At 39.9% G+C, this 23,434-nt stretch overlaps 1 protein-coding gene and 1 long non-coding RNA gene across 8 annotated transcripts in view; one reads left to right on the top strand and one right to left on the bottom strand.

Moving 5' to 3' along the window:
* Positions 1 to 890: 890 nt before the first annotated feature.
* On the bottom strand, positions 891 to 6,883 carry LOC116438081. Of its 2 annotated transcripts, XR_004237588.1 has the most exons (4): positions 6,309 to 6,883; positions 3,515 to 3,593; positions 1,723 to 1,809; positions 891 to 967 (listed from the first exon to the last, which is right to left on the bottom strand). It is a non-coding gene; the product is annotated as an uncharacterized LOC116438081 (long non-coding RNA). The 2 variants fall into 2 exon arrangements; XR_004237587.1 differs by lacking the exon at positions 6,309 to 6,883 and having other exon boundaries at positions 3,515 to 5,138.
* Positions 6,875 to 23,434, top strand: part of OSMR (oncostatin M receptor) — a 33,822-nt gene continuing 17,262 nt past the window's right edge. For 3 of the 6 annotated variants that reach the window (XM_032096651.1, XM_032096648.1, XM_032096653.1), the window contains exons 1-5: positions 6,875 to 7,043; positions 12,793 to 12,889; positions 17,249 to 17,412; positions 18,931 to 19,090; positions 22,892 to 23,164. In XM_032096651.1, coding sequence (XP_031952542.1) covers positions 12,817 to 12,889; positions 17,249 to 17,412; positions 18,931 to 19,090; positions 22,892 to 23,164 — 670 coding nt within the window. In that variant the 5' untranslated portion in view covers positions 6,875 to 7,043; positions 12,793 to 12,816. Of the gene's footprint in view, positions 7,044 to 7,296; positions 7,526 to 12,792; positions 12,890 to 17,248; positions 17,413 to 18,930; positions 19,091 to 22,891; positions 23,165 to 23,434 lie in introns of all 6 variants that reach the window. The other 3 variants (XM_032096650.1, XM_032096649.1, XM_032096652.1) reach the window with 3 other exon arrangements.

Here is a 23,434-nt window from a genome sequence, read left to right as displayed (position 1 = left end):
GGAGAGATGGTCCCGAAAGGAATCGCCTTCCCGAGGCCCGGTGTCTTCCCTCAGCTGCTGGCAGGAGGGCCCTTGCAGAAGCTGTCAGCTCTGTAGTGATTGTCAGCTCGTGATTCCAGCTCAGCTCTGCAGGGCAGCCTCCAGGCCAGACCAGGGAGAGATGAGAGGCTCATGTAGCTGTTCCGCATGAAGGTAGCTTTATGGTTGGTCCCCTCCGGTGAAGGAGAAAGCCAGGGATGAGAGCTCTCTCTCACAGGGGCAGAGGACTAGCTTTTATAGGGTTACAGGGGATGGGTGAAGGCCAATGGGTTACAAAGGATCTGCATAGGGTCTCCTAAAGGATTGTGGGTCTGTCTTTTCACCGTGACCATAGAAGTGGTTGCCTTTCCAGGGGGTCCTGCTGGGTGATTGCAAAATCTCTTATCTCAGCAGAGATCCCTCCAGGGCAGGGGCTGGGCATACCCCACATGAAACAATTTACCAAAATATAACCATGTATATACATAAAAAGACTCTTGAAGTTATATATTGATTCTAATGTTGGCATTTCCTATACTTCACTGCTTTTTCATCTAAATAGCAACTGTTTCTAATAGGGATTGTTGAGCAATTATTAGTTAAAGGCAAATAACTGATCATTTCTTTTTCACTGACTCTATAACTTATTTATCCTACTATGATTTAAATTTTTTAGAACAAACTTGCACTTGTTACTTATTAGTTAAGATCATATCAGATAATACATATATAACACCTGCACCATCTCTTGTCAGGAACCACAATTATTACTTGATCAAAGAGATATGCCTGGAGGAGAGACTGTTGCTGCAACCACACAAGTTTGTGTACAACAAACGGCAATTTTATACAAGATCAGACTTTTCCCTTTACAGTGACCTACCACAACCACAATGGAAATGCCTACAGAAAGCTCAAACCTTGCTTGTGTAGGGCATTCAGGACGCACCTGCAAAACAAGTGCAGACAGTCAGACCATTCCTGCCTCCTACTTTTTGTGAGATGATTCAGATTGGCACTGAGGAATCCTAACTGGACTCCAAGCTGAGAGGCCTATTGAGAAATAGAGAGTATTATCTCAATACAACATGGTAGTACAGTTTCAACGACTCCTCTTCAGCTGTGGGATGACAAAAATTACTCTCACAGAAACTCCACAAATATTTACGAGAACCTCTTAGCATTCTAGATGCACTAAATAGTACATCTGAAATTGTTCAGTTCAGTGCAGTTCAGCTCAAGAACTTACCTCTGAACTCTTTCACTCTGTAAAGTACTTCTACAACTTCTGACTAAATAGAAATTGTTCCTGAGTAGGAATTAAATCATGTAAGAGAGGAACATTGTTTATGGAAAGCAGCAGCTTGCTTTACTTTGGGTTTGGAAGTTGCCACTGTGCAGTCAGAAAGCAATTAGCACTGGCTTGCAGCTAAACTGAAACAATAGTGGAGTTAAAAACATCTATCTGGGCTGTACACAGCCAACAAACTGTCTGATAAAACAGAAGATGCCCAGGATTTCCAAATGGCATGAAGCTATAGGGCATCACAATCATATCAGAAAACAAGATTAAGATTCAAAAGCACCTTAACAAGTTAGAGAAATGGTGTGTCGAAAGGGAAAGAGCAGTGTTGTAGTGTTAAGCAGAAATAATTAAACAAGGAAAGAGAAGAACTGACAAGATAAAAATGATCTGTGACTTACAGAACATCTCAGGTAGATCTTAAATAAACAATGTTCTGCTTCTGAGGAAACAGCAAACATAGAGACAGGTAGGAACAGTAGTGTCACCTCTGGGTAAATACAGTGTTAATAAGGCTCCTGTTAAAAGGAGTGCTGTGTCCTTCAATTCTTCTTTGAAACTGGACTCAAGAGACATGTGAATAGCCATGAACACAATCAATATTCTGTAAATCATGGAAAGAGTTGCATTTGTTTAACCTAGAGAAGACTGAGGGGGTCCTGTTATTAATCTGCTGCAGAACAGGAAAGAATAACTTGGTCTCTATTAGTTTGCAAGCACAGAACAGTGGGTATAAAGACCTACCAAACCTTTTTTAGAAGGGACAACTTTCTACCACTAAGGATAGTTAGGTCCTAGCCAGACACTGCCTTTAAAGGCAGTGGAACTTCTGGGAATGGGTGGTTTTAAGAAAAAAACTTGAGAATCAGGAAGTGGGCGTGATTCATCCTGCTTTGGGGCTAAAGACGGCATCTTTCACACTGTATTAAATATTAATTTGCAACTGAAAGAACTTCAGATTTTTAAAAGAATTTTACTAAGAGAATCAACACCTCTGCTAAACTGTGCAGAAACTCACGCATATGATCACTAACTGGAATCAGAAATTCTTGAAACACGAACTAATATTTCTGCTTTACTTTAAATAACACAGTAAAGTCTTTCATTGCATTAGTTAATGAGGAACATTAAACTACCCCATTTTTCTTGTTTTGAGTCCTTTATTCAGTGCCTGACAAAGGGAATTTTGTTTTGTACATTACATTTGCAGATTTTTTTGTTTTCCTTTGAAATGGTCCTGTTAACATAGATAGCATTGTTCCAACATCTTACTTTCTTCCTGAAGGGTGGAGGAATAAGAAAATTACCTTTTTATTACTCATAAGGGGCAGATCTACTGTATCATATAAGTCAGTATGGGTAAAAATTATTAATATATCAACATCAGTGGTAGATTTTGTAAATTATGCAAGTAGGTTATGTAGCACTACAAGAACATTGAGGGACACAGATCTCAACAGAGAAGAAATAGGTTTTGATGCAAGAAGCTACAAACACTATAAAAGAGGAAATATTTTATTTTAGGAAGAGCTGACACTAAAATTTGAAAAATAAAGAACTACCACCAAAAGTAAGAACATGAGTGTGTTTATTGAAATACACTGTGAAAGTGCAACTTTTACAACAAAATTCAATGGCAAGGTTCGCCGTATTACTGCACAAAGGATGTCACAATGATTCAAAGCTGCCAATACCAAAATCAAAGCTACCCATACAAAAATCTTAGGGCACTGTAATACCAGATTATGCATGGTATCCAATTACCAAGGATCTGCTTTTGGTGGGAATTCTCTCTGCTTTGAAGAGCAACCTTGAGAGGTGTCCCTGCTCAAGAGGAGATCCCATGTAACCAGCTACTTAGCAGGGAGAGCTTGAAGAATGCTCATTTAGGCTGTCATATTTCTGGAATAAAGTGGTTGGCTTGTAGTCAAACTACATACAATCGGAAGGCTACGCGTGAGATTCCTTGCACCCACAACTTTCTTTGTTCCTTGCTAAATGAGTCCTAGAAAAGCTACTTGCTATTCATATGTTATTTACATGATTAGTGACCCAAGCTCATATGCATCAATGCTCACCTCTACCACTCTGTTTGCTCCTTTGTGTATTTTTACAGAATGGACTGGAACTAGAGAACTTCTTGTCCCAGTTATGTCCCAGGGCTTTACCTTCTTTGGAGCTTGTAATACCTACCCTTAGTTTGGTTAAGGAGTTGAGTACATTGGTCACACTCGGTCAGTTTGTTCATGTCTTTTAGCCAGGTGCAGAGACTCTGCAAGAAGAATACACACAATTGAAAATAAAGCAGTTAGTTATTGGCTGACAGACAGAAAAGCTAGCTAGAGTTTAATGAGCTGCTAAACAAAGCATTACTATAAAGCTTGCTCACAAGTAAAGTTAAGCTACTCAAGAAGTCTTTGCTGAGTATGCAGGCATGAGTCAAAAGGGTAAGTGTTGCGATGGCTAAGCCCACCTTACACCCCTCAAGCTGCCTTAAAAGTGGTCTCTCCTTACAATACTGTGCCAAAAAGTTCTCCCTCTGCCTAGATTCTGCTGGCCTAGGTCACTGGCGTTCTCCCCCCTCCCATCCCTTTTCCCATTGGCCCCTGTTCCGTCATTCAACCTTGCCTCTGCCCCCTAGCCCTCAGGCTATTGGTTTTGGATGCTCTGCCCGCCTTTGAGAGTTTTCGGGATTAAACGGGCGCGAGCTCTCGAGTTGTTCGTCCTTGCCTCTGTTCCCTTCGGGGTGTTGCCGTTAAACACCTCGGAATTGCATGCAGAGAACTCCTCTCACCTTTTTGTCTCCGGCTCGTGCACAGACTGTGTGTGTGAGCGGCTGTTCGCGACCACCTGCGAGGGTGAGATTGTGTGCATCCATAGGTGCCAGGAGAGTGCCACCTAAGCGTGTCCACAAGGGATCCAGCAGGGACAAACGCGGCATCTATCCGCCGAAGCCCTCGCTTCTTTAGGCAAGGGTCACTCCTCATGGCTCTCTGGAGAGGAATCCCAGCATTTCTAACTTGCAATCCTCCATCAACACTTACCGTGACACAAGGGTTCACAGCTAGTCCCCAACTAGACTGTCTAGCTTGACCATGCTTTCCCAGGCTATGTTTATGACTTTATACCTTTTCATGCTGGTACTTTCCCTCTGAAATCCCTCAACAATCTCATGTCCTTGTCCCTACTTTAAAAATTCCCTACAGATGGCAAACTTTCATAGCAGTCTGGCTCAAGGTCCTGCAGGTGTGTCATATCAGAGACGGGCTTTGGATACCTGTACACAGGCAACTAAACACCCAGAAAGATCGGGTGAAACTCAGAGCTGTTGGTACAGGCATGAAGGGTGCCAGATTGGATTGCATGTCTTCTAGGCCTTTTCAAACTACATTGCTATAACCTGGTATATAGAGAAGTTTGGTACCTGACTTGAGATTTTAAATTCTCTAGATTCTATGACGCTTGATACATTGAGCTTTCCAGGCTGTTTTGTGGATTTACCTTTGTTCTTCTCTTGTATTTCAGTTTTTCCTGCTCAGATATCAGGAACTTGATAACTTGTTTTTTGAAACACTTTCTGACCAGGCATGAAATTCCTTATAGACATTATTCAATAACTTTTTAGGGTTTTTTTGGTTCTAATTAGTACCTTGAACATAATTTCTAAATAGCAGTGAATTCATATGTTCATAAGGAAGCATTCAAAGAATAAGCTAATACATTGTTCATTCTGTGACTTATGGATCATGTGGATCAGTAAAAGCAAAATCAGAGAGTGTTGCTGCTACCCAAACAAAGAGGAAATAGAGAGCCACAACAGTATTGAAATGATTCAGAAAATGTTAAATACATTGATGGATTTTAAAAGGTATCTCCACTAGAGTCCTAAAAGAATATATATTTTCAAACAGAGATGAGAGTGCTCAAAGCACAAAAATGGGTTAATATATTATCTTTAAAATAGTAAGTGCAAAGATTTTCTACCCCACATTTTGTTTATCGTATACAATTCAAAACCTACTTTCAAATATTCAGTTGAAAGGTTTCCAGAAAGCTTTACTAATTATACTGTCTAGAAACATTAGAGGAAAGAACTTACTAGTATATTGCAGAGACTTGTTAACAAATGTAAGAAAAAAAAAGCCAAAATTTTGGCATCTAACCATAGACATCTGTGATTTGCATTTTCAGTAGAACTTAGCAGTTAGGTGACCTTTCATGTGCATACTGCTCTGAATTCTGAAGTAACAGTAAATGTCCAGCTGGGGTGCCTCCAGACCACATGCAGGCAATGAAAAATGAGTGACCCTCTGAAAAGTTCAGTTTACATGACTCACAAAATATACACAAGAACTCTGTGGAAGAAATAGGTGCAATTATTTGGAACACAGTTCTGAAAAATTAAACTATCCTTTGACTAGGAATAATTTTCTTGACTAGAAAGCAAGAGCATTGAAAGAAAATGGAACGTCTGACTAAGGAACAGGATGTTACTTGGCAGAGGGAAGTATGAGACATCCCTGAAATACAACAAGGCAGGGAACAAACGGCTAGACAGCAGTTCAGAAGAGAAGCATCAAGGTACTGAAGCGGATCACAAGAAAAGTACATGTCGGCAACACTGTGCTATTACAAAAAAATGGCAAACTATGTATCATGAGGTGTAAAAATAACATAGCCTATAAGGCTGAAAACTTCGCAGATTGCATACTCCTGATGCAAAGCAACCAAGCTTCAAGAATTTGAGACAATCCAGAGGACAGCAAGGAAAAGAGTGTCTTAATGGATACATTATGTTTAACCAAAACAAAAAACAAACAAACAAAAATTTAAAAGAAGAGACAGAAGACCTCTTTTATGTAGAAATAATACAAACTGGAAAAACCTTCATTACAAATGCCCTGGAAGGGATAAGCAACAACTATAAACAAAACTTTCTCGTGACAACATGAGAAGACGTAGCCAGGCAGCTTTTGGCATACTGTACCTATCTGAATGGCGCCATGGGGACTCGCAACAGAAACATGGTCAGCTCCTGGTCTCCCTTCCTGCTTTATGTGATTTTGGGGAGTGAAGAGTTTGTTTTGCGAGCCGTAGCCTTACTTGACGTGGTTTCTGAGAAGGACTTCCTCAGACAGTGCCTGCGGGAACGTGGCACTGCACCAGGCTGGTTACGGCCTGGCCCCCGAGCCCCGCTGCAGGCAGCGGGCACCTCCTCACCCCGTTTGCCTTGGCGGCCAGAGCGACCGTCCCTGCTCCCAGCCAGGCCAGGAGACACAGGAACCCGGGGCCATGGCACCAGAGCTGAAGGCGCCTTGGGGACATCACTCCTGCCTGCGGTTCCTGGCCGCTGGAGACCGGGCAGAGCGGAACGTATCCATTCTCTCCCCGTCGCGGTCCTCTAGGGCTACCCCTGCCTGTCCCCCTTGTACCTGCTCGGCCCACCCAGGACCCTGAAGCCCTGAGGCGCCTCGAGGACGGGGCGGCCCGCGGCCCGCGTTCTGCCTTTGGGAAGGCAGCCAAGGGAACGGCCCGCGCTTCCCGGAGCGGGGGGAAATTCCCGACAAGCGGCTCACCCGGCCTCCCGAGGTGGGAGGAGGTACCGCCTTGCCCGGGGAGGGACGGCCGAGCCGCTTCCCGGCACTGACTGGGGGGGCCGCCGCGTCTCGGCGTGCGGGGATCCGGCTGACTCCGGCCGTGAGAGAGATCTCGGCTGCTGCAGGTGAGTGATGCCGGTGTCTCCCTGTCACGGCAGCCCCCGGTTCCTCAGTGACCCCCCTCCCCGCCCTTCTCCTCTCCGTCCGCGGGCGTTCCGTCCGCCCTCGCTGAGGGGAGTTCTGCGTGCCCCGCTGAGAAACACCTATCTCTTCACCCCGGCGCTTGTTTTGAAGTGCTTTGTGGAGTTTTTCCTTTGAAATTTAGCACTTCTGATGCCCTCTCCACCCTGTGCCCGCCCGTTATCCCGTGTTTTCCAGGCACCCCTCGGCGGTGCGGGAGGGCTGTAGTGGCGCCTCAGCACCGCCGCCCTCGTACCGCGCCTCCAGAAACCCGCCAGCATCATAACATACCGATGAATTTAAGGCGCATCATGACCGCCTAGTCTCCTCTGCTTTCAGGATGCCTCTGCTTAGCTACAGCATAAAAGCTGCTGATCTGACCTGAGCAAAAGTTACCTACGTGGGGTGAGGATGCTGCACCTGCCAGGTGATTAGGGTTTGGTTTTAACATCTCCTGTGCCCGCTGCTTCGAGAAGGTGTTGATTTGTTGAAGGTGTCAGAAATGCGAGACCAGACCTTTATCATCGGAGAAAAAGTGTTGCTTCCACTTTAAGCAGCTGAAATCCATTGCTTGATCTCAAGGCCATTTGAGTAAATAAGAAAACATAAATTCCAGTGTGGTTCCTGATTTTTTTTTTGGAGTTTGAGTGGTTTTTTGGCATAACCTTTTTGCCTCTCCTTTTATCTAAGTTTTGCATGCCTGAATCAGTCCCAGCTCCAGTAGGGCAAACCAGATAGATCCTAATAGCATTACGAGTTGATAATGCCTGAAAAATTGCTTCTCTGCAATTGCTGACATTTGTTTTCTGATGGGGCAGGAGTACTTTTACAAAGTTCATTAATTGCTTTATGATTTTAGATCCCATTTTTCCCCTATTTCAACTGCCATTTTGTTTGGATTCTTGTCTTTGTGGGACCATGAAGTACATGTTTTTCTATTTTGGCAGAGCTTTTTAGAAAAGCAACAGCATGCATCAAAGAGCTTTCTGTTTACCAAAACACAGGAGATAAAGCTACCCCTCAGTGGTCAAATTATTACATGTGTATTAGGCCTTAATTATAGAAATCTCTTTCTTTCTTTCTTATGCAGCTTTTTAAACTTGTTGCTCAGCCATTAAATTACAAAAGCTTACTAGGAGCTTGCAGTGTCTTATACACAGATACATTTTATGTACTAAGAGTAATTGAAAACATCTTTAAAAATGCTTGGGAGAAAAAAGCAAGTACAAGGACTAAATGAAAGATTCATCCACTTTAGAATGTGGCTTTCTTTTTAGCATTCAGGATGGTTGACAATCAAATTCTCGATTTTCTATAAAAAGCGTGATGTTTATTTTTAGGTGGGATCTATTTATCTGGGATGTTTTAGCAGATACTACTCAACCAACGCTCCATAGGTCCTGATGGCTTGACATTCCTCCGTGTTTCAAGAAAAGCTGCCTCAGTTGGATGTCAGCTCTGCACTGTTGGTTCGCAAGGGATATACTGGGAATTGCAGGAATGAGGAGAGTGAAGGCACACTGTGTTGTAGAGTCTTTACACAAATCACTGATTTAGGGCCTGCCAGCTCCTTTTGACAATAACCTAGTTATCTCTTTACTTAGGAGACAAAAAACCATATCAGGAGGAAGAGTTAGTCTTCCTGTACTCTGTTTACTTTCTAGGGATGCCTCTTTGGAGGCTGTGGAAAGAGTTTATTAGATTTTGGCACTAAACTTTCACTTACGTTATCACTCTTGTGTTGATTGGTAGAAACTTGGACTGTTATTCCTATCCTCAGTTTGTTTATGAAGTAGAGGGAATAACAACATTGAATGAATGGTATTATTACTTGATTTGCCTCATTGACAGTCCTCTTCCACATCTGGTTTAGAAAAACTTGTTCAATCCATGACTGTTATGAGTTGGTATCCCTACCTAATACTCGCCATTAAATAGATTAAGTATCCTGCAACTGGAAAGATTTCTTTTCTCAGCCTGTGTACAGGCTCAGGTTCATTTAAGGATTTGGCTTGTGACTGGCAGCTGTTTTAAATAAACAAAGCAAAAGGCACTGAGAAAAGAAAGTTGTATGAAGTATGATTTGAAATATGTGCCTTTTAGGAAGATTGCTGCACAACAGATTAACTCTGCAGTCAGCTTTGACTAGATGTTCATAGCAGGGGCTCCCTATACTTACGCACACACGGGTGTTCCAGGTGCTGCAGCAATATGTGCACTGCATAGCTCCAACTGCCAGTCAATTGGGCTTTGGTGCTTCGGTGACTTTGAAGTGGGGTTTGATGAAACGTTAATCTTTGGTGTGTTTACCATAATAAATAGTGAGAATTTCTTTTTAGTTTCATCCAAGGCATCACAAAAATGTTGGCTTGGACAGAACTTTGGGAATCATGCAAGCCAGCCTTTAGCTCTGAAGGAGAAATAGTTTACCTTGAGATATTTGTTTAAAATATTCACAGACCGCCTCCTTAAGGAAATTTCATTTTCTCAAAGGTAGTTTGCTCCTATGCTGTCTCCACTTCTTGAGTGATTCCTCTTTAATTGTATTTAATCTGAATAATTCCTGTTGCTGCTGAATATTATTTCAATTGCTGTCAGCTCTCCAAAATAGTTCTCTTCTATTGAAGTATCTATCAGTCCTGATTAGTTTCAAGTTAGCAGGGGAGTCCTGAATCCATCTGTATCTGTTTTGTCACATCCCAGGTTACATTTTTCCAACAGGAAGATTACAAGTAGACTACATAGTTATGATTTAAAAAAACCCTAGTTTTTTAGCCTGCAGGCTGATAAAACCAAGCAAGTCTGCTGTATTTCCCCCAGAGAATTTGAGTTTTTATAAGGGAAAAAGAATGTATGCTAAAATGAAAGATTTATTGCTCAGCTAACTTCTGTAGTTCTGACAGATCATTTTGTGCCCAATTGACTTCAACTTGCAACTCAGTATTATCTCCCCCTTTCTGGCTACCTGTCTTCATTCCCTGTGTTGTTCAATTTTCACTTTTGGCAAGGATGTTGTTAATCTGTTATCATCATTTTGCTGTTTTTTCCTTTTTTTTTTTTTTTAATTAAACTGATAATGTATTTTGTAAAACTGTAGCCAAGACAGAGACTTTTAAATTATGATGTTATAATAGTACTTAATTATTGATTGTACGGAATAAGTGCTTGACATTTGTTGGTGGTAGTTATTATGTGTGATTAATTTGTTAGTTGCAGGAAGATGTTTCTGCATAAAGAGAATTTAATTGGAAATATTACTCATATATTAAGAACCCTATTTCTTTTTTCTCGACTAGTGTTTTATTTAAAATTACTTCATAGTCTCTTTTGTTAGAGAATTGTAGGACTTTTCTCATGAAAACTGGCTTGTTACCTACAATTGCACATATTACCATAATCTAATTATTATGCACTATTAAACTAGATTAATAGCATACCAAATAGTGAAAACTATTGTTGCTTTCCAATTATGATTCTATTTTGGTAATAATTTATTATATTACACTATCCTTTAGTGGCATAAGGCTTTTGCATCAGTAAAAGTGATCTAGGCTGTGCCATTAGTGAACTGATGGTGTAAATGACTGGATCTAGATCATTAAATTAGACATTGGTTTCATGACAGTAGTTGAGAATGGTTCTTAAGAGCATAAAAGAAGTTTAGATTTTTCTTCCTAATAGGAAGTAACTTAAACTTAAGTAGTCTAATATGTCATTTTTCCACAGTACTTTCCCACTGTATTTAATGTTGGATTTAAGTGATTTATAACCAATAGGGCAAATTTTGTCCAACCCCAAAGATATTTACAAAATAAAAAGTCTTGCTGGGCCAGGTTTTCATCATGCTAATATAATTAAGTCAGGAGAGATGCTGCTGAACCTAACTGACCACCCATGTGTTAAACTGTCTTAAAGCAGAGGGTTAAGTCCTTTGCCTTTAAAAGCAGTTTTAGTTTAATATTTTTCATGGGGGGAAAAAAAGAGGAATATACTGTTTGGCTTTGTATCAATATAATTTCGTACAGCTCAAAAAATCACTATCTGCTGAAGGAGTTACCAGAAGTTTTAACATGATCTGCCTTGGAAAAGTTTCTTTTTGTGTCATTTACTTACCACTTTCTACTCCATAAGAAAGAGCTAATCTGTCTTGTTTATTCCAGAGAATACGTAACAAATTATTTTCCCTTTTAGGTGCTAAAAACCCTTGGAAAATCTAGGGAAAAAAAAAAGATTTCCCTAAATCAGTTCTTGGAATAGTCTAAGAGTTGCATGTGAACTAGGCCTAGCTTATCAAAAATATTTAGATTCTTTATACATGGTGTTTTTAGTGTTATCTACGTACTTTTGAGGATATTTGTTTAGTGGCAGGAAAAACTGCAGAAGCCTATGCATTAGGCAAGACAGCACTTACCTGGTAAATATGGGGGCCTCCATGTGAAGTGTTTAAGCTCATAAGGAAAAGTTGTGGCACACTGCAGCAAGGGTGCTTGTTGTGAGCTTTGAGCCCTGGGTTGCAGTGCTGCATGCAGGACCGTTCTACAGTGTTCGTGTGACCTTTAGAAACACATTTAAAAAAAAAAGTTTGAAGTCTTTTGATCCTTTGGAGGAATTCAGAGCTTCTCAAAACTATTGAATCTAATTAAACTTATTAGAGTTAAGAGTCTGCAGCTCTGAGGTATTAAATTAGAAGTTTTCTGCTAGAAACAAATTCTGTAGTGAATTCCTGGCCCTTCTGAAATCCGTAAATGCTCTGTTCTTAGCTTTAGTGGCAACGGGTCATTCTGGATATCTTCTGCTCAGCAGTTCCAACTTCTTTTATGGAAGCACTGATAGAAGATTATCAGTGTGCTGCACAGCTCCAGAAATGTAAAATACACAAGTTCTACATTAAAGATAGCTGTATCCATCGTCCTGTTCCTGTTGTTTGTACTCCTGTACCTTCTGTGCCTAAGAGCTTTGACCGTACTGCAGCCTGATGTTTACCTCTCCCTTCTGCATGGGGGAATTTGCAGGTAATTCATGTCTTCTGAGACCTAGCATACAATCAGTCCTTCAGAACTGGGCTGTTCAAGTCAAAGAGTTTCATCCTGGCACAGCTGAGTGTCAAAGCTGTAAATGGAATGCAAGATAGAGCTCTGTGATTCTTGAGATGACAGTCCATTTGGGAATGGAACTTGCAAAGACTTGATAGGAGTGTTTCATCTAACTTAAACCCTCCATATAGTGTCCTGTGTGCTGCCAGAGGGGTCTGCTGGATTCATCAGTCAGGCTGTAGGTGGAGCAGAAATCACAAGGTGTTTTGCACCTTTAATACTCTTTTCCCCTTGTTAGGGTAGGTTTCTTCTTACTTGTGCAGAAAAAAAGCCCAAAGATATTAGGACAAACTTCTACTTCAATATTTATTTGAAATAAGTGGATAAAAAACTTTAAAGATATTGTATGATTTATTTGTTTAGACTCAATTGAACTTTTGACTGTAGTAACTAGGTCTAAAAACAAGAGGTTTACATTTTTTCATTCTTTATCTTTCTTTGTGCGTTCTTCCTGAATTTCTGTTAAGCTTCCTGGAGCCTGTGTGGTTGGGTTTTTATTTATTCATTCTTAAATATAGTAATATTATCTGGACTATTGTTTGGCATGCTGTGTTTCTCCTGAAAGAAACAAATAAATAAAAATGTTTTCTTTGCTGGTAAGTCTTATGCAGGAAAAGGTGGACAAATGATGAATCACTTCATGATTCTGGCAGTACTGCTCCACCTGAGGACGTGCTACACTACATACTCACAGCAAGGTAAATGTCTGAATGTTTGATTTTTTTTCTTTGGAAGCAATCTACAGCAACTGAAGCATCCAACTTGCTGATTTGTAAGTCTGTGATTAAGTAACATGTTACACATTTAATCAAATTATTCTCTTTGGTAAGGTGATGGAGCAACTTGCATTATTACCTTTTGTGACCCCATTATGCAAAATTGCCTGTTGAATCAACAACTTGAAATGATGTGAAGCCAAAGTGTATTTATTTATTTGCTCCTCCTCTTTCTCCTATGTTTTTGATCTGTGCCGTCATCTTCAAATAATTTATTTCCTTTTTGACAACTTTTGTGGTTTTTTTATCTCTTTCCTTTCTTTTTTTGTCTCATCTCTGAAAAGTTTAGCAGTTCTTTTGTCTCTTTTCTGATTGTGCCACAAGATTCCAGGACCAGATTTTTATTTTTCACACTTTACATATTTATCCAATACAAATACAAAAAGCAGACATGCATATTAGAAGGGGAAAAAGTTGAATATAATGATAATTTCTCAGAAGTCTGTGTATTTTAAGGTAAAAATACTTCTTGTGTACTTGCTGCTAGCAATAGCATTTGGGTATGAATCCGTTAAAAGAAAAAAGAAAATTTTTAATTGACCTTTCTGTGACCACCACTGAAAAGGCGTAAGGTCTGCCAGGCTCTAGTCTGCGTTATGGAAATTTTACTGCCTTTTTTTAAGTTGGTGAAGAAGGAAGAGAGATGTTTGGGTTTTTAAAAATATATTTTTTATCATACTGAAGGGGTAATATATCTGTTTCAGACATTTTGTCTCTCTTCAACCTTGAAATTCATGTGTTCACACACCACTCACCCAAGTCTCAGTTTTGAGACTTATTATCAGTGCTCTCCTAGAATGGCAGAACTTTGTAATGCAGGCAAGTCCAAACAGTTGCTTCATTACAGTAACTTGGTTGCTTGTTTTCACATGCAATTGTTTAGGAATAAAATTAGTCTCTGTTGTTAGTCATAAAGCTATTCACATAGTCTTGAGTTAGCTTTCAAGTTAAAACAAGTCTTAAGATGCGTTGATCACTTAATTTTGCTAGGAGGGAATATTGTAACTGTGACTGCCGCAAATATTTCCACGTTAAAATTATGCTACAAAATCCTTTAATACCGACATCGTAACTTGGTGGTCGTCAAGATCTTGGATATATCCTTAACCATACTGTTTCTTGTTTTTTTTTAGTGCTGTGTATAAGCTCCAACTGATGATCTAGACTGTCTTATGCCAGACTCTTTGGAAAACAAAATTGTGTGGGGTGTGAAGTGATATGTCGTCTAGCTGAAGGGAGATAGTGGACACTTGTACAGATGGAGAAAAAACAGAAACTAATGAGACCTTTGTGGGTTTTTTTATCATGTCAATTAAATGTGGCAGGTGGAAGTATTCTTTTTTGTGAGAAAAGGGATGATATTTTAATCTGGACGAAAAGAGACAGGGTCAGAGAGGAAATGCAGGCTCATCATCAATACAATAGGCATAATAGTGACACTTGCAATTAGAATTTGCTAGAAAAAGAGCAGAAAGAGGATATGGAAATTCAGATGATATGCAGAAGTTTCTTTTAATGGTGCACCCTGAAAAAGAAAGGGGTTTCTGCCAACTGGCTGGCTTTTCTTTCAGGTGTATTTATTTCCTTTCTCTGGACTCTTACTTTGTGCTGGTGAATTTCATTGAGAGACAAGGAGAGCCCTTTTCTTCTCCCAGTTCCTCTCTTCTTCCTTTGCTTCAGCAGTGCAGACAGAAAAAATGATAATGGCAAGGGCCAGAGTTCTAGATCAGGCACCTGCTTGTGTATGTGAAATGAGATCCCCCAAGAGATTTGGTACACGGTACTTCAGGTAAATGGAAGATGAACGTACAAGTAAAGTTGGCCAGAAAATGAGCAGCTAAGATTACGTACTGGAGATGAACAACATTACAGTCAAGTCCTTAGCATTAGTGGGATTTTAACCGTGTTTATCTTGTTTTCATGGTGAAAGTCTGTAAAATGTGGGAAAATGAAGTGTGTTCCCAAAATAAAGTGATACTCCACTTCCACAGTTAATTTTGAATCGCTGTGTTGTTTTGGTTGTTCTGTCTTCTTGCCTAGTCAGTTGTTGACAGAGAAGCTAATAATATTTCCTTTTTCCAGTAAAACCTAAAACTGATGCTCTGTCATCATCCAGTGAAATTTATCCCCAAGCCATCCACCTTGTTTACTCAGTTTCAGACACCTACTAATTGTCATAGGCACTGGGTTTCCTTATGGCAGTATAATGCTGATGCCCATCATTTTTCAAAAGCAGCTGTGAAGCAGCAGATACGCTTTTTAAGGACCATTACCATAGCCAAAAAGGAAATTTTACTTCTTCGTGTGAAACATTTTGTGTTTACCTCACATGGGCACGAATGTTACCAATTCTGCTTTCACGTAATTTACACATGTTAATCGTTTCCCAGTAATTAAATACTCAAACTGCACTGAGAATTGATAGACGGTGTGTTGCGTATATGTGTCTATATTTCTTTCTCCAAAGCACTTGAGGGTACCACAATCCTGATTCTGAGACCATGTGTTTGAACAGTGAAAATTGATTTCTTCCTCCAAGCTTATCTGAAGAAGCCTATACCAATAGTTTCCTCAAGATTGAAAGCATATGGTTTTCATTTTGCTCTGACTTCTAGTACCCTTGAAAATGGAATAGGTTAAAAATACCGCACAGAGTTTTTGGATGATTTGCTAAAAGAGAATCCTTTCTTCCAGCAGTTTTTAACAACTTTGTACTAATGGTAAAATATATTCTTTCCTCCATTTATTTTTTAATTATAGTCCAGACTTATAAAAACAACAAAGTTGTGTCAGTGTCTGTATTCTCATAGTTAACAAATATGCTTAAAAAGTTTTATTTGCTTCCTTTGATTGACTAGAGATTGTTATAACTGCTGCTTCTCTTGAGCCTTTCATTCCCTTCTCCTAATGTTAAAATCCGTATGTAGGAAAAAACTGCTGCACAGAGGTTAGTGCAATGCAGATACTGCAGGATAAATTGCAGAATGTTTTGGATACACGATGGCTACCAGAAGCATCTATCAAAATGTAGATTCTCAGTCTAAATCTCCTGATTACTTGTGTTTCTTCTAATGATACATGGCAAAAGTCTCAAGTGATTCAGTGGGAGAAGTGTGTCTGGGAGACAGGAGTGGTAGTGACAGTTTTGTGAGAAGGGGCTGCTGAGGTCACTTGTGTCCCTCGTGACTCTGGCTGTAATGTGGCAGGAATGCACAGAATGAGTTCTATTTTATTAAAAGATGCAGCTATTTTTGTGGCTTTTTTTTCTGTGTCTTGGTTAGTATAAAAATTCTGACTGTCCTTTTGTAACAAGCAGAAGCACTTTGAAAAGCACCTGTGGCAAAAGAAAAAGCCTGGTTACTCGGGTGTTTCAGCTCCCTGGCTTCATTAACAACTGGATTAAGTTTAGGGGGTTTATGTTTGTTTAGTTTTCAGGAAGTACAGAAATGAAAAATCAGTGAGTGCTATGTTTCATCTTTTCCAACAGTTAGGATTTTTAGGGAGGGGTCACAAAGGAATTGTCTAAAAAGAGGAACCACTTACAGGGTCATTTGTAGTTTTCAGCAGAATAATATTGAAGGGCCTTTTATTTCCCAACACAAAAAGGGACTTCAGTCTGACTTTTAAACTTTACTTTATCAAGGGAATTAAATCCAGACCAAGAGAAGACTGCAGGTCCCATTAGAGCTAGGTGTCTAATTCCAGTGGAAGAATCCACAGCCATGACCTAAGCTCTGTGTAGAGCAACTAGGAGTGTGCTTAATACTAGACTGTCATCTGAGCTAGCTACTGGAGGGAAACCCTTAACCTATTCTGTTCAAATAATGGTTTTGCTTTAATTTATTTAATCTGAATTTAGTCAGAGATCAAAGCTGAGCCCAGAGTTTCTGCCCTAATAATATGAAGGCTTTCTGGGGATTGGGATATTATGGGATTTAGTCCTTCTTATGTTGTTCCTCTTCATAAGATTATGAAGGGATGGATCTTCTGTATTTCCATAAAACAGCTAGTAAACTGAGAGCATAAAGAAATTAAATAGCATACGAAATGTCATGGTGGGGGGTATTGGATAGATTTAGGAACCTTATTTTAGACTGTTGGTTCCTTAAGAAGAAGGATTATCTTCCCTTTTGTCATCAGCAGCAGAGGTCCTCATCACTTTTGTTTTTTCCTTCAGAACCATGTGCTGTGGAACCTGTCTTACCTCTAACCAATGTTGTTTCATATTTGCTTTGTAACTTAACTAGACAGTAATATTTTTGTGCCCTTTTGCACTCCTAGAATCCAGTGTGTTTCCAGTAAGATACCTTAACATTTCCAAGGATTCGGATCTTCAGCGGCTGCTGGTGGAATGGGATGTTGTCAAGTCAGCACACGATGCTGAGCTGGCAATGTCTTTTGAGATACAAGTCCGTCGAACCGATGAAGCTACTACTGTGTGGACAGTAAGTGTACTTTGAAAAGAAGTGACAATGATGGAAGATGTTGTGATGTTCTCTTTGCAAAGTCCCTATCCTGATAGTTTTCCTTAGCACCTAAACCAGCAACATTTTCTGAAGAGGAGGAGATCACCCAAATAATAGGCTTAGGCCTGTTCTGGATGTCTTTCTCTCTTTGTGACTTCTGTATGAGAAAGGTCTCCAAAGAAAATTTAAAACCTAGTAAAACTGAAAAACTGCACTAGCTCATTTAGAGTTGCTATTTGTCAGAAAGCACAGAAAACAGACAAGGGCTTATTTTTCTGAAACCAGTGATCAATTAAGTAAGATAGGTGTTGTTAAAAATCACAACTTACTTTGATCACTCTAGTTGGTGGTGTTTTGTCTCTGAGTTTGAAGAACCACATCTTCACTGCAAATGAGCTCTATGCAGTTCTGCAGATTTTTACCACTTTGATACACTGGATAGGATTTTTAGACCCATGAGTAGATCTAACTCTGAAGTCAGTAACTGAGGCCATATAGCTACAAACAATTAAGTTTTGGGCTTTTTTGAAGTATCCTTTAACAAACTCTTATTAACTTTCTGGAAGGAAGTAAAAGTGTTTCAAATCCAGGAATGTAGTCTGTTCTGTTATTCGTAATAAACATGACAAGTTACTTTGGATGTCACTACCATACAGGAATATATTTGCTTTTGTGTTTTTCTGAAGAGTATGTACCAGTAAAGAAACTCTGTGAGTCTGCTCATACCAAAGCTTGGGCAGCCTATATAACTTCCAGAGCAGTGGCTACATTTTTCAGGGCTATAACTGAGAAATTAAATTTTGAACTGATGGCAGAGTTTTTCTCAGAGCAGTGGGAATACAAAAGTGCAGGCATTGCCAGTGGAAAGCAGCACTGGAGAGAAGTTCCCTAGTGGTCAGTGTGAATCAGGGCTCTGGTGCAAATCATATGAGCAGCACAGATCTGTATGCTGAGAATCTGGAATGGTTGCTAGAAGAAGTACTAAAATATATAGAATGATAGAATCTTATAGGTTGGAAAAACTCTTTAAGATCATTGCATCCAGCCATTAACCCAGCACTACCAAGTCTACCACTAAACCACATCTCTAAGTGCTGAATCTGCACATCTTTTAAATTCCTCCAGGGATGGTGACTCCACCGCAGGGATGTGTAACCCAGAGCATTAGGATGCATTTGTAGGCAGCAGCTTATGTAACAGCAGGCAACAATAACCTACTGAAAGTCTCTGAGAGTAAATCCATGTCATGAGAAGCAGGGTCTCACTCACAAATATGTCAGCACATCAGTCACTCCACCACTGCTAGCACAGATCTGTAAGAAATTGATTAGCTGACTAGTTACGTAGTAGGAGATCACATGTAGCTAGTGGAGTTTCAGACATTCATTTTTAAAAGCATTTTCCTCCTCTGAGCTTTCTCGCTGCTTTTGATTGTATTTCCAAATCTTCACATTGTTGTGTTTTCAATACTTCTGCCTTACTGCTCTGTGTTTGTAGGAGTTTCATAATGTCACACTTGATAAATTGGAAAAGCCTCTTCATTGGACATGGGATTCAGATATACCTTTGGAGTGTATGTCACATGCTGTGAGAATCAGGAGCAAGGCAGAAGCATCAAAAATTTGGAGTCAGTGGAGTTTGTGGGAGACTGTCCCAGGTAAGCAAAACAAAACTTTGCAATATTGGTATAAAGCTAGTTGGTAATTCACCAGTGAATGTAGCTGTGAAGGACAGTTCAGGAGAGATGACATCTGTCTTGGGGTGACTTTATGATGTGACTTTATGATGTGACTTTGTGACTTTACCAAGGCCCTAAGTTTTGCTAAACCCACCACAGCATGAAATCAAGAATCCATTTGCTCTAAGCGCTAACCATCTCCTTGTATTTTGCTGGCAATAATAGCAGTGCTTCTGCCATTGCTATAATTTGCAGACTATCTCCCTAAGCTAGTAGACGAAAAGTTCTAGAGCTTTTTTTCTGCTCACACATTAAGACAATCTAGTAGATGGAGTGGCATGGGATCTTGGATAGGCACATCCCCAGCCCAGACTCAGGCAAAAGAGAGGAAGCACATAGCTAGGGGCTACATGATGTGATGAATCTGTTGCTTTTGTCTGGGGTTCACAGTTTGAATTAGTATATTGAATTAAAGGAGGAGGAGGAGGAGGAGGCAGGGGGTCTATTCTCAAGGTGGGAACTATTAAATCCATCTCCACGTCCTTCCCCTTTGTCAGGTCCAACATAGACTTCTTAACCTTTTTCTCTTTTTTCCTTAAAAACAATATATGCTCTCTTTTAGATATTTGTAACTTAGATGCAGCCAAGAAGAGCTTTGCATACTCTTGTTCTAAGAAACAGTGATCTCTTTGGTGATACGGTATTAAACTCAATATTAATTCTTCATCTAAGCTTCCAAATTGCGGCCACTTTTGCCAGTTATCTGACCTATAAGCTGGCCAAATCAGTGTGGAAAGCCTAATTAATTCTGGTTTTGTAAGGGTTTTATCTTTGCCAGTCACTTTTCCCCAGTTATGCAAGACTAAGATTAAAGGTGAGTTTTGTGGTATTTCACTCCCCATACAAGAAATATTACCACCCATGGTTTTATGCTTATAAACAGAAAATTCACACAAACAAAGCAACGAGATATAAAATACTCTATAAAGCAAAGAGAGAAAACTAGAGAAGGTAGGATTTGAACCCACCACCCTCAGATTTAAACTGTGGCTGGAAATAGTTCCAAGGCTCTGAGCTGCTGCACCACCTGGCTGGGTGCCATAGAGTGGTGGCTGGACACAAGCTAGCAACAAACCAACAGAGGGAAAATTAAATTCCCTGGGACTCTCACAGGGGTTCCCTGACAAGCTCTCAGGAGTTGACAACCTAACAAGAGGGGAAACACTAAGTGAAACCCCCCACTCCCAGACTCTTCTGAGTCCCTAAACAAACTGTACGAAACCTCTTAACACCCAGTCCAGGTGCCAACAGAATACTACCTTTATTCAGTTACTCACGTGCCTCTGTGCTGGATCTGGAGAGTTTTCTGGCCTCTTGGAGCTCCTCTGCCTCCTGGACTCCTGGCAACTACCCCCCCTCGGGTGCCAGCAGAGGGGGAGGAAGCTGAGCTGCATCTTTCTGAGTCCCAGAGGATTTTCGGAAGCCTAGTTGTTCCATCTGGGTCACCAAAGAACTGATGCCTTAAGAGGCCTCCTAGACACAGAGACTAGACAGGAATAAGGGAACAAAAGTACGTATTTATTTGAAGGGCCTTCAAAGGTACCCCTGGGAAGCCCAGAGGCTGTTGCCAAGATGGACCGCAAGATGGATGACCGGTCACGAGTTCTTCACTCTTTTATAGGTTTGGTTCATTTGCATAGCAGGTTTAATTCTCCAATTAAAGCTTCAGTTTTGCCCTCAGCTTATCCCCCCTTAGCGCTCTTTGGTTTATACTTTTGGCCTAGGACGGTCTAAGTGTCCTTGAAGAGCAGGACCAGAGAGGCTTTGTTATGTCTACCTAGCACAAGAATAGAAATTAACAGGCTACAAGAAACTTTCAGAGTTACACACTAAGCAGTACAGAATTTGAAAAATATAAAAGTTAAAAACTTAGGCATCAACAGAAGGCAGAGAGAAAGGAGGAAGTCAGCTCCTTATGTCACTTGGAATGAATGTCTTATGAATTATGTGAGAATTATATGAGAATTTATAGCAGAAAGTTTCACGAAGGATGTCTGGACTTCAGGCGGCTCTCTTGAAAGCTGTTTATTGCATAGGCAAAGTTACAGCATTTCAGGGAGTGGGTGTCCAGAGCCAGCCCTACAGCTGTCAGCTCCAGCTGTAGGCATACCTGAAGCCACTTTCTGTTCAAGTTACAAAGCATTATGTACTTTTCTTTGCTGTGTATCTTAACACATAACAACCAATAAGCACCATACACAATACCTTTACATTTGCCTATAGCCTATCATAGCTACTACCATTACCATATTATAGCCATTATTATCCAATCACAAGAGTAAGTATGTTACAATTTAAGCTTACAATGGAAAATTCTCAGACATCTCTTCTTCTTGCTACATCGACATTTCTTGTTTGCCTGCAATATCTCTTTTTTTGGTAAAAACATATTTTCTATTTACTTATGCTCTTCTTGAGACTCATTTACTTGGTGAAAAACATGTCTTTGTTTGTAGTCACATACCTTTGTCCTGTTCATAAAAATCTCCTTCCAACTCATCTCCAACCTTTGCCTTCTCAGTTGTTCAGTGCTCAGTGTTTCAGCAAAACATCTTTTACTCTATATCAAAACTTGCTTTCATTTCTATCTCATCCTCAGTTTCTACATTCAGAGATCTTTCTGCCAAGCCTACATATCTGTGAAACTTTCTTACCAAGCTTTCATCCTTTCCAACAAGAATTAACACGGAGTGAACCAATAATGTAATTAATGGCATCACAAAATGTTATCTTTTTTTTTAGATGACTACGTTTTACTAGAGCAGTTTGATTTCCACAGAATCTTGTTTAAACAAAATATGTAACTACTTTAGAAAATATGACTACAGTGATTTTATAATGAAACACTCATTTGGAGCAGCAAGGGCTTTTAAGATATTGGAGGCATCATGTGTATATAGCAGAGATATCACAGGTCTTCATACGTGGATTGTGGCACTCATCTCCCTCTTGTTATATAATGGAAAATAGGATGCAAGACTCTCTTTCTGTTCCACAATCTCCTCAATCTTGGAGATTTTATTTTTTTTCAGTTGCAAGTGAATGGGGTTCAAAAATACTATTTCTTGGTCACAAACTGATCCCACATTACAGACCTGATTTAGAGCTCTCTGAAAGATAATAACTCTAGATGTCATCAGGTTTTTGGATCAGATTCTTGAGAGTTGATTTTATCTGTGTAATATGTGTAAAAGACTGTGAGTCACTTAAATACCACTAATTTTTGCACCCAGCAAGCAGTCCAACATAGAAGGCTATAGGAGTCTCATTCCAAGTTGATTATCCCCTCACTGATCTGATTCAGTCAGCGCTGACTTCTCTTAGCTGAGCTCTGCATGAACATCAGATGTTTTTCTAGCCCTCTGCTCAAAGTCTTCAGGAGCAGGCATCTTGGGTATAAGCAACAACTTGTGCATAGGAGCAGGAGGTGGTGTTCCTTTGTAAAGGCAATTCTTGGCAGAACATTTTTGTTTTCTCTAAGTGAAAGGCAGTAAAACAGATCTAGTCTTTTAAGTAGTTTGTTGGACTACATTATATGTTTATGAGTTTAAGAGAAAGGTATTATTACATGTGAAATTCATCTCTGTATTGGGAAGAATACTAAATAAAAGTCTGTGAATGGATAATGTTAGAAATTTCTTGTGTAAATGCTTAGTTTTGTGTTCTGGCTGAGGGCTGTTGACTTGAGCAGATTTTGAAATGTTTTTTTTTAATTTGCAGGCCTGGACACTTCAAATAGAAGCGGGCCACTAATCTTTCCAAAAGAAAAATTTTTAGCAGAAGGCTCTGATATCACTCTTTGCTGCATAGGAAGGAAAGGTCAAACCATTAAGGAATTCTCTGTCTACCCAACTGTTGATGTTTTCAAGCACACAAACAGTCCAGTCAGACTTCTTACTGTGGAAAATCTGTCACATGACAAGGGGTCTAACATCCAGGTTTACTGTTATGATGAAGATGGGGAGTCACATGAGGCAGCTTTCTTTGTGGGTAGTAAGTGAACACATTGTTAACAGTTTTATTTTCCTCTTGTTATTAACTCAAGAATGTGGAAAAAATGGACGGGGAAAAAAAGCTTTCTGTAAGTTGTCATGGTCTTGTCATGCCTGGCTGAACTCTGCCTGACTTCAGGCCTGTAAACTTATATATAGAAAGCAGGAAAAATAGCATTAAATTAATTGACCATGTGGCAGGTGATTGATTCTTAAATATACCCACCCATTTAGGAGTTCAGCTTCATAGTCTGTGTGCATGTAGTAAAAA

The sequence above is a fragment of the Corvus moneduloides genome, chromosome Z, assembly GCF_009650955.1.
Source record: "Corvus moneduloides isolate bCorMon1 chromosome Z, bCorMon1.pri, whole genome shotgun sequence".
Lineage (NCBI taxonomy): Eukaryota > Metazoa > Chordata > Aves > Passeriformes > Corvidae > Corvus > Corvus moneduloides.
This window is presented reverse-complemented; position numbering and strand designations above follow the sequence as displayed.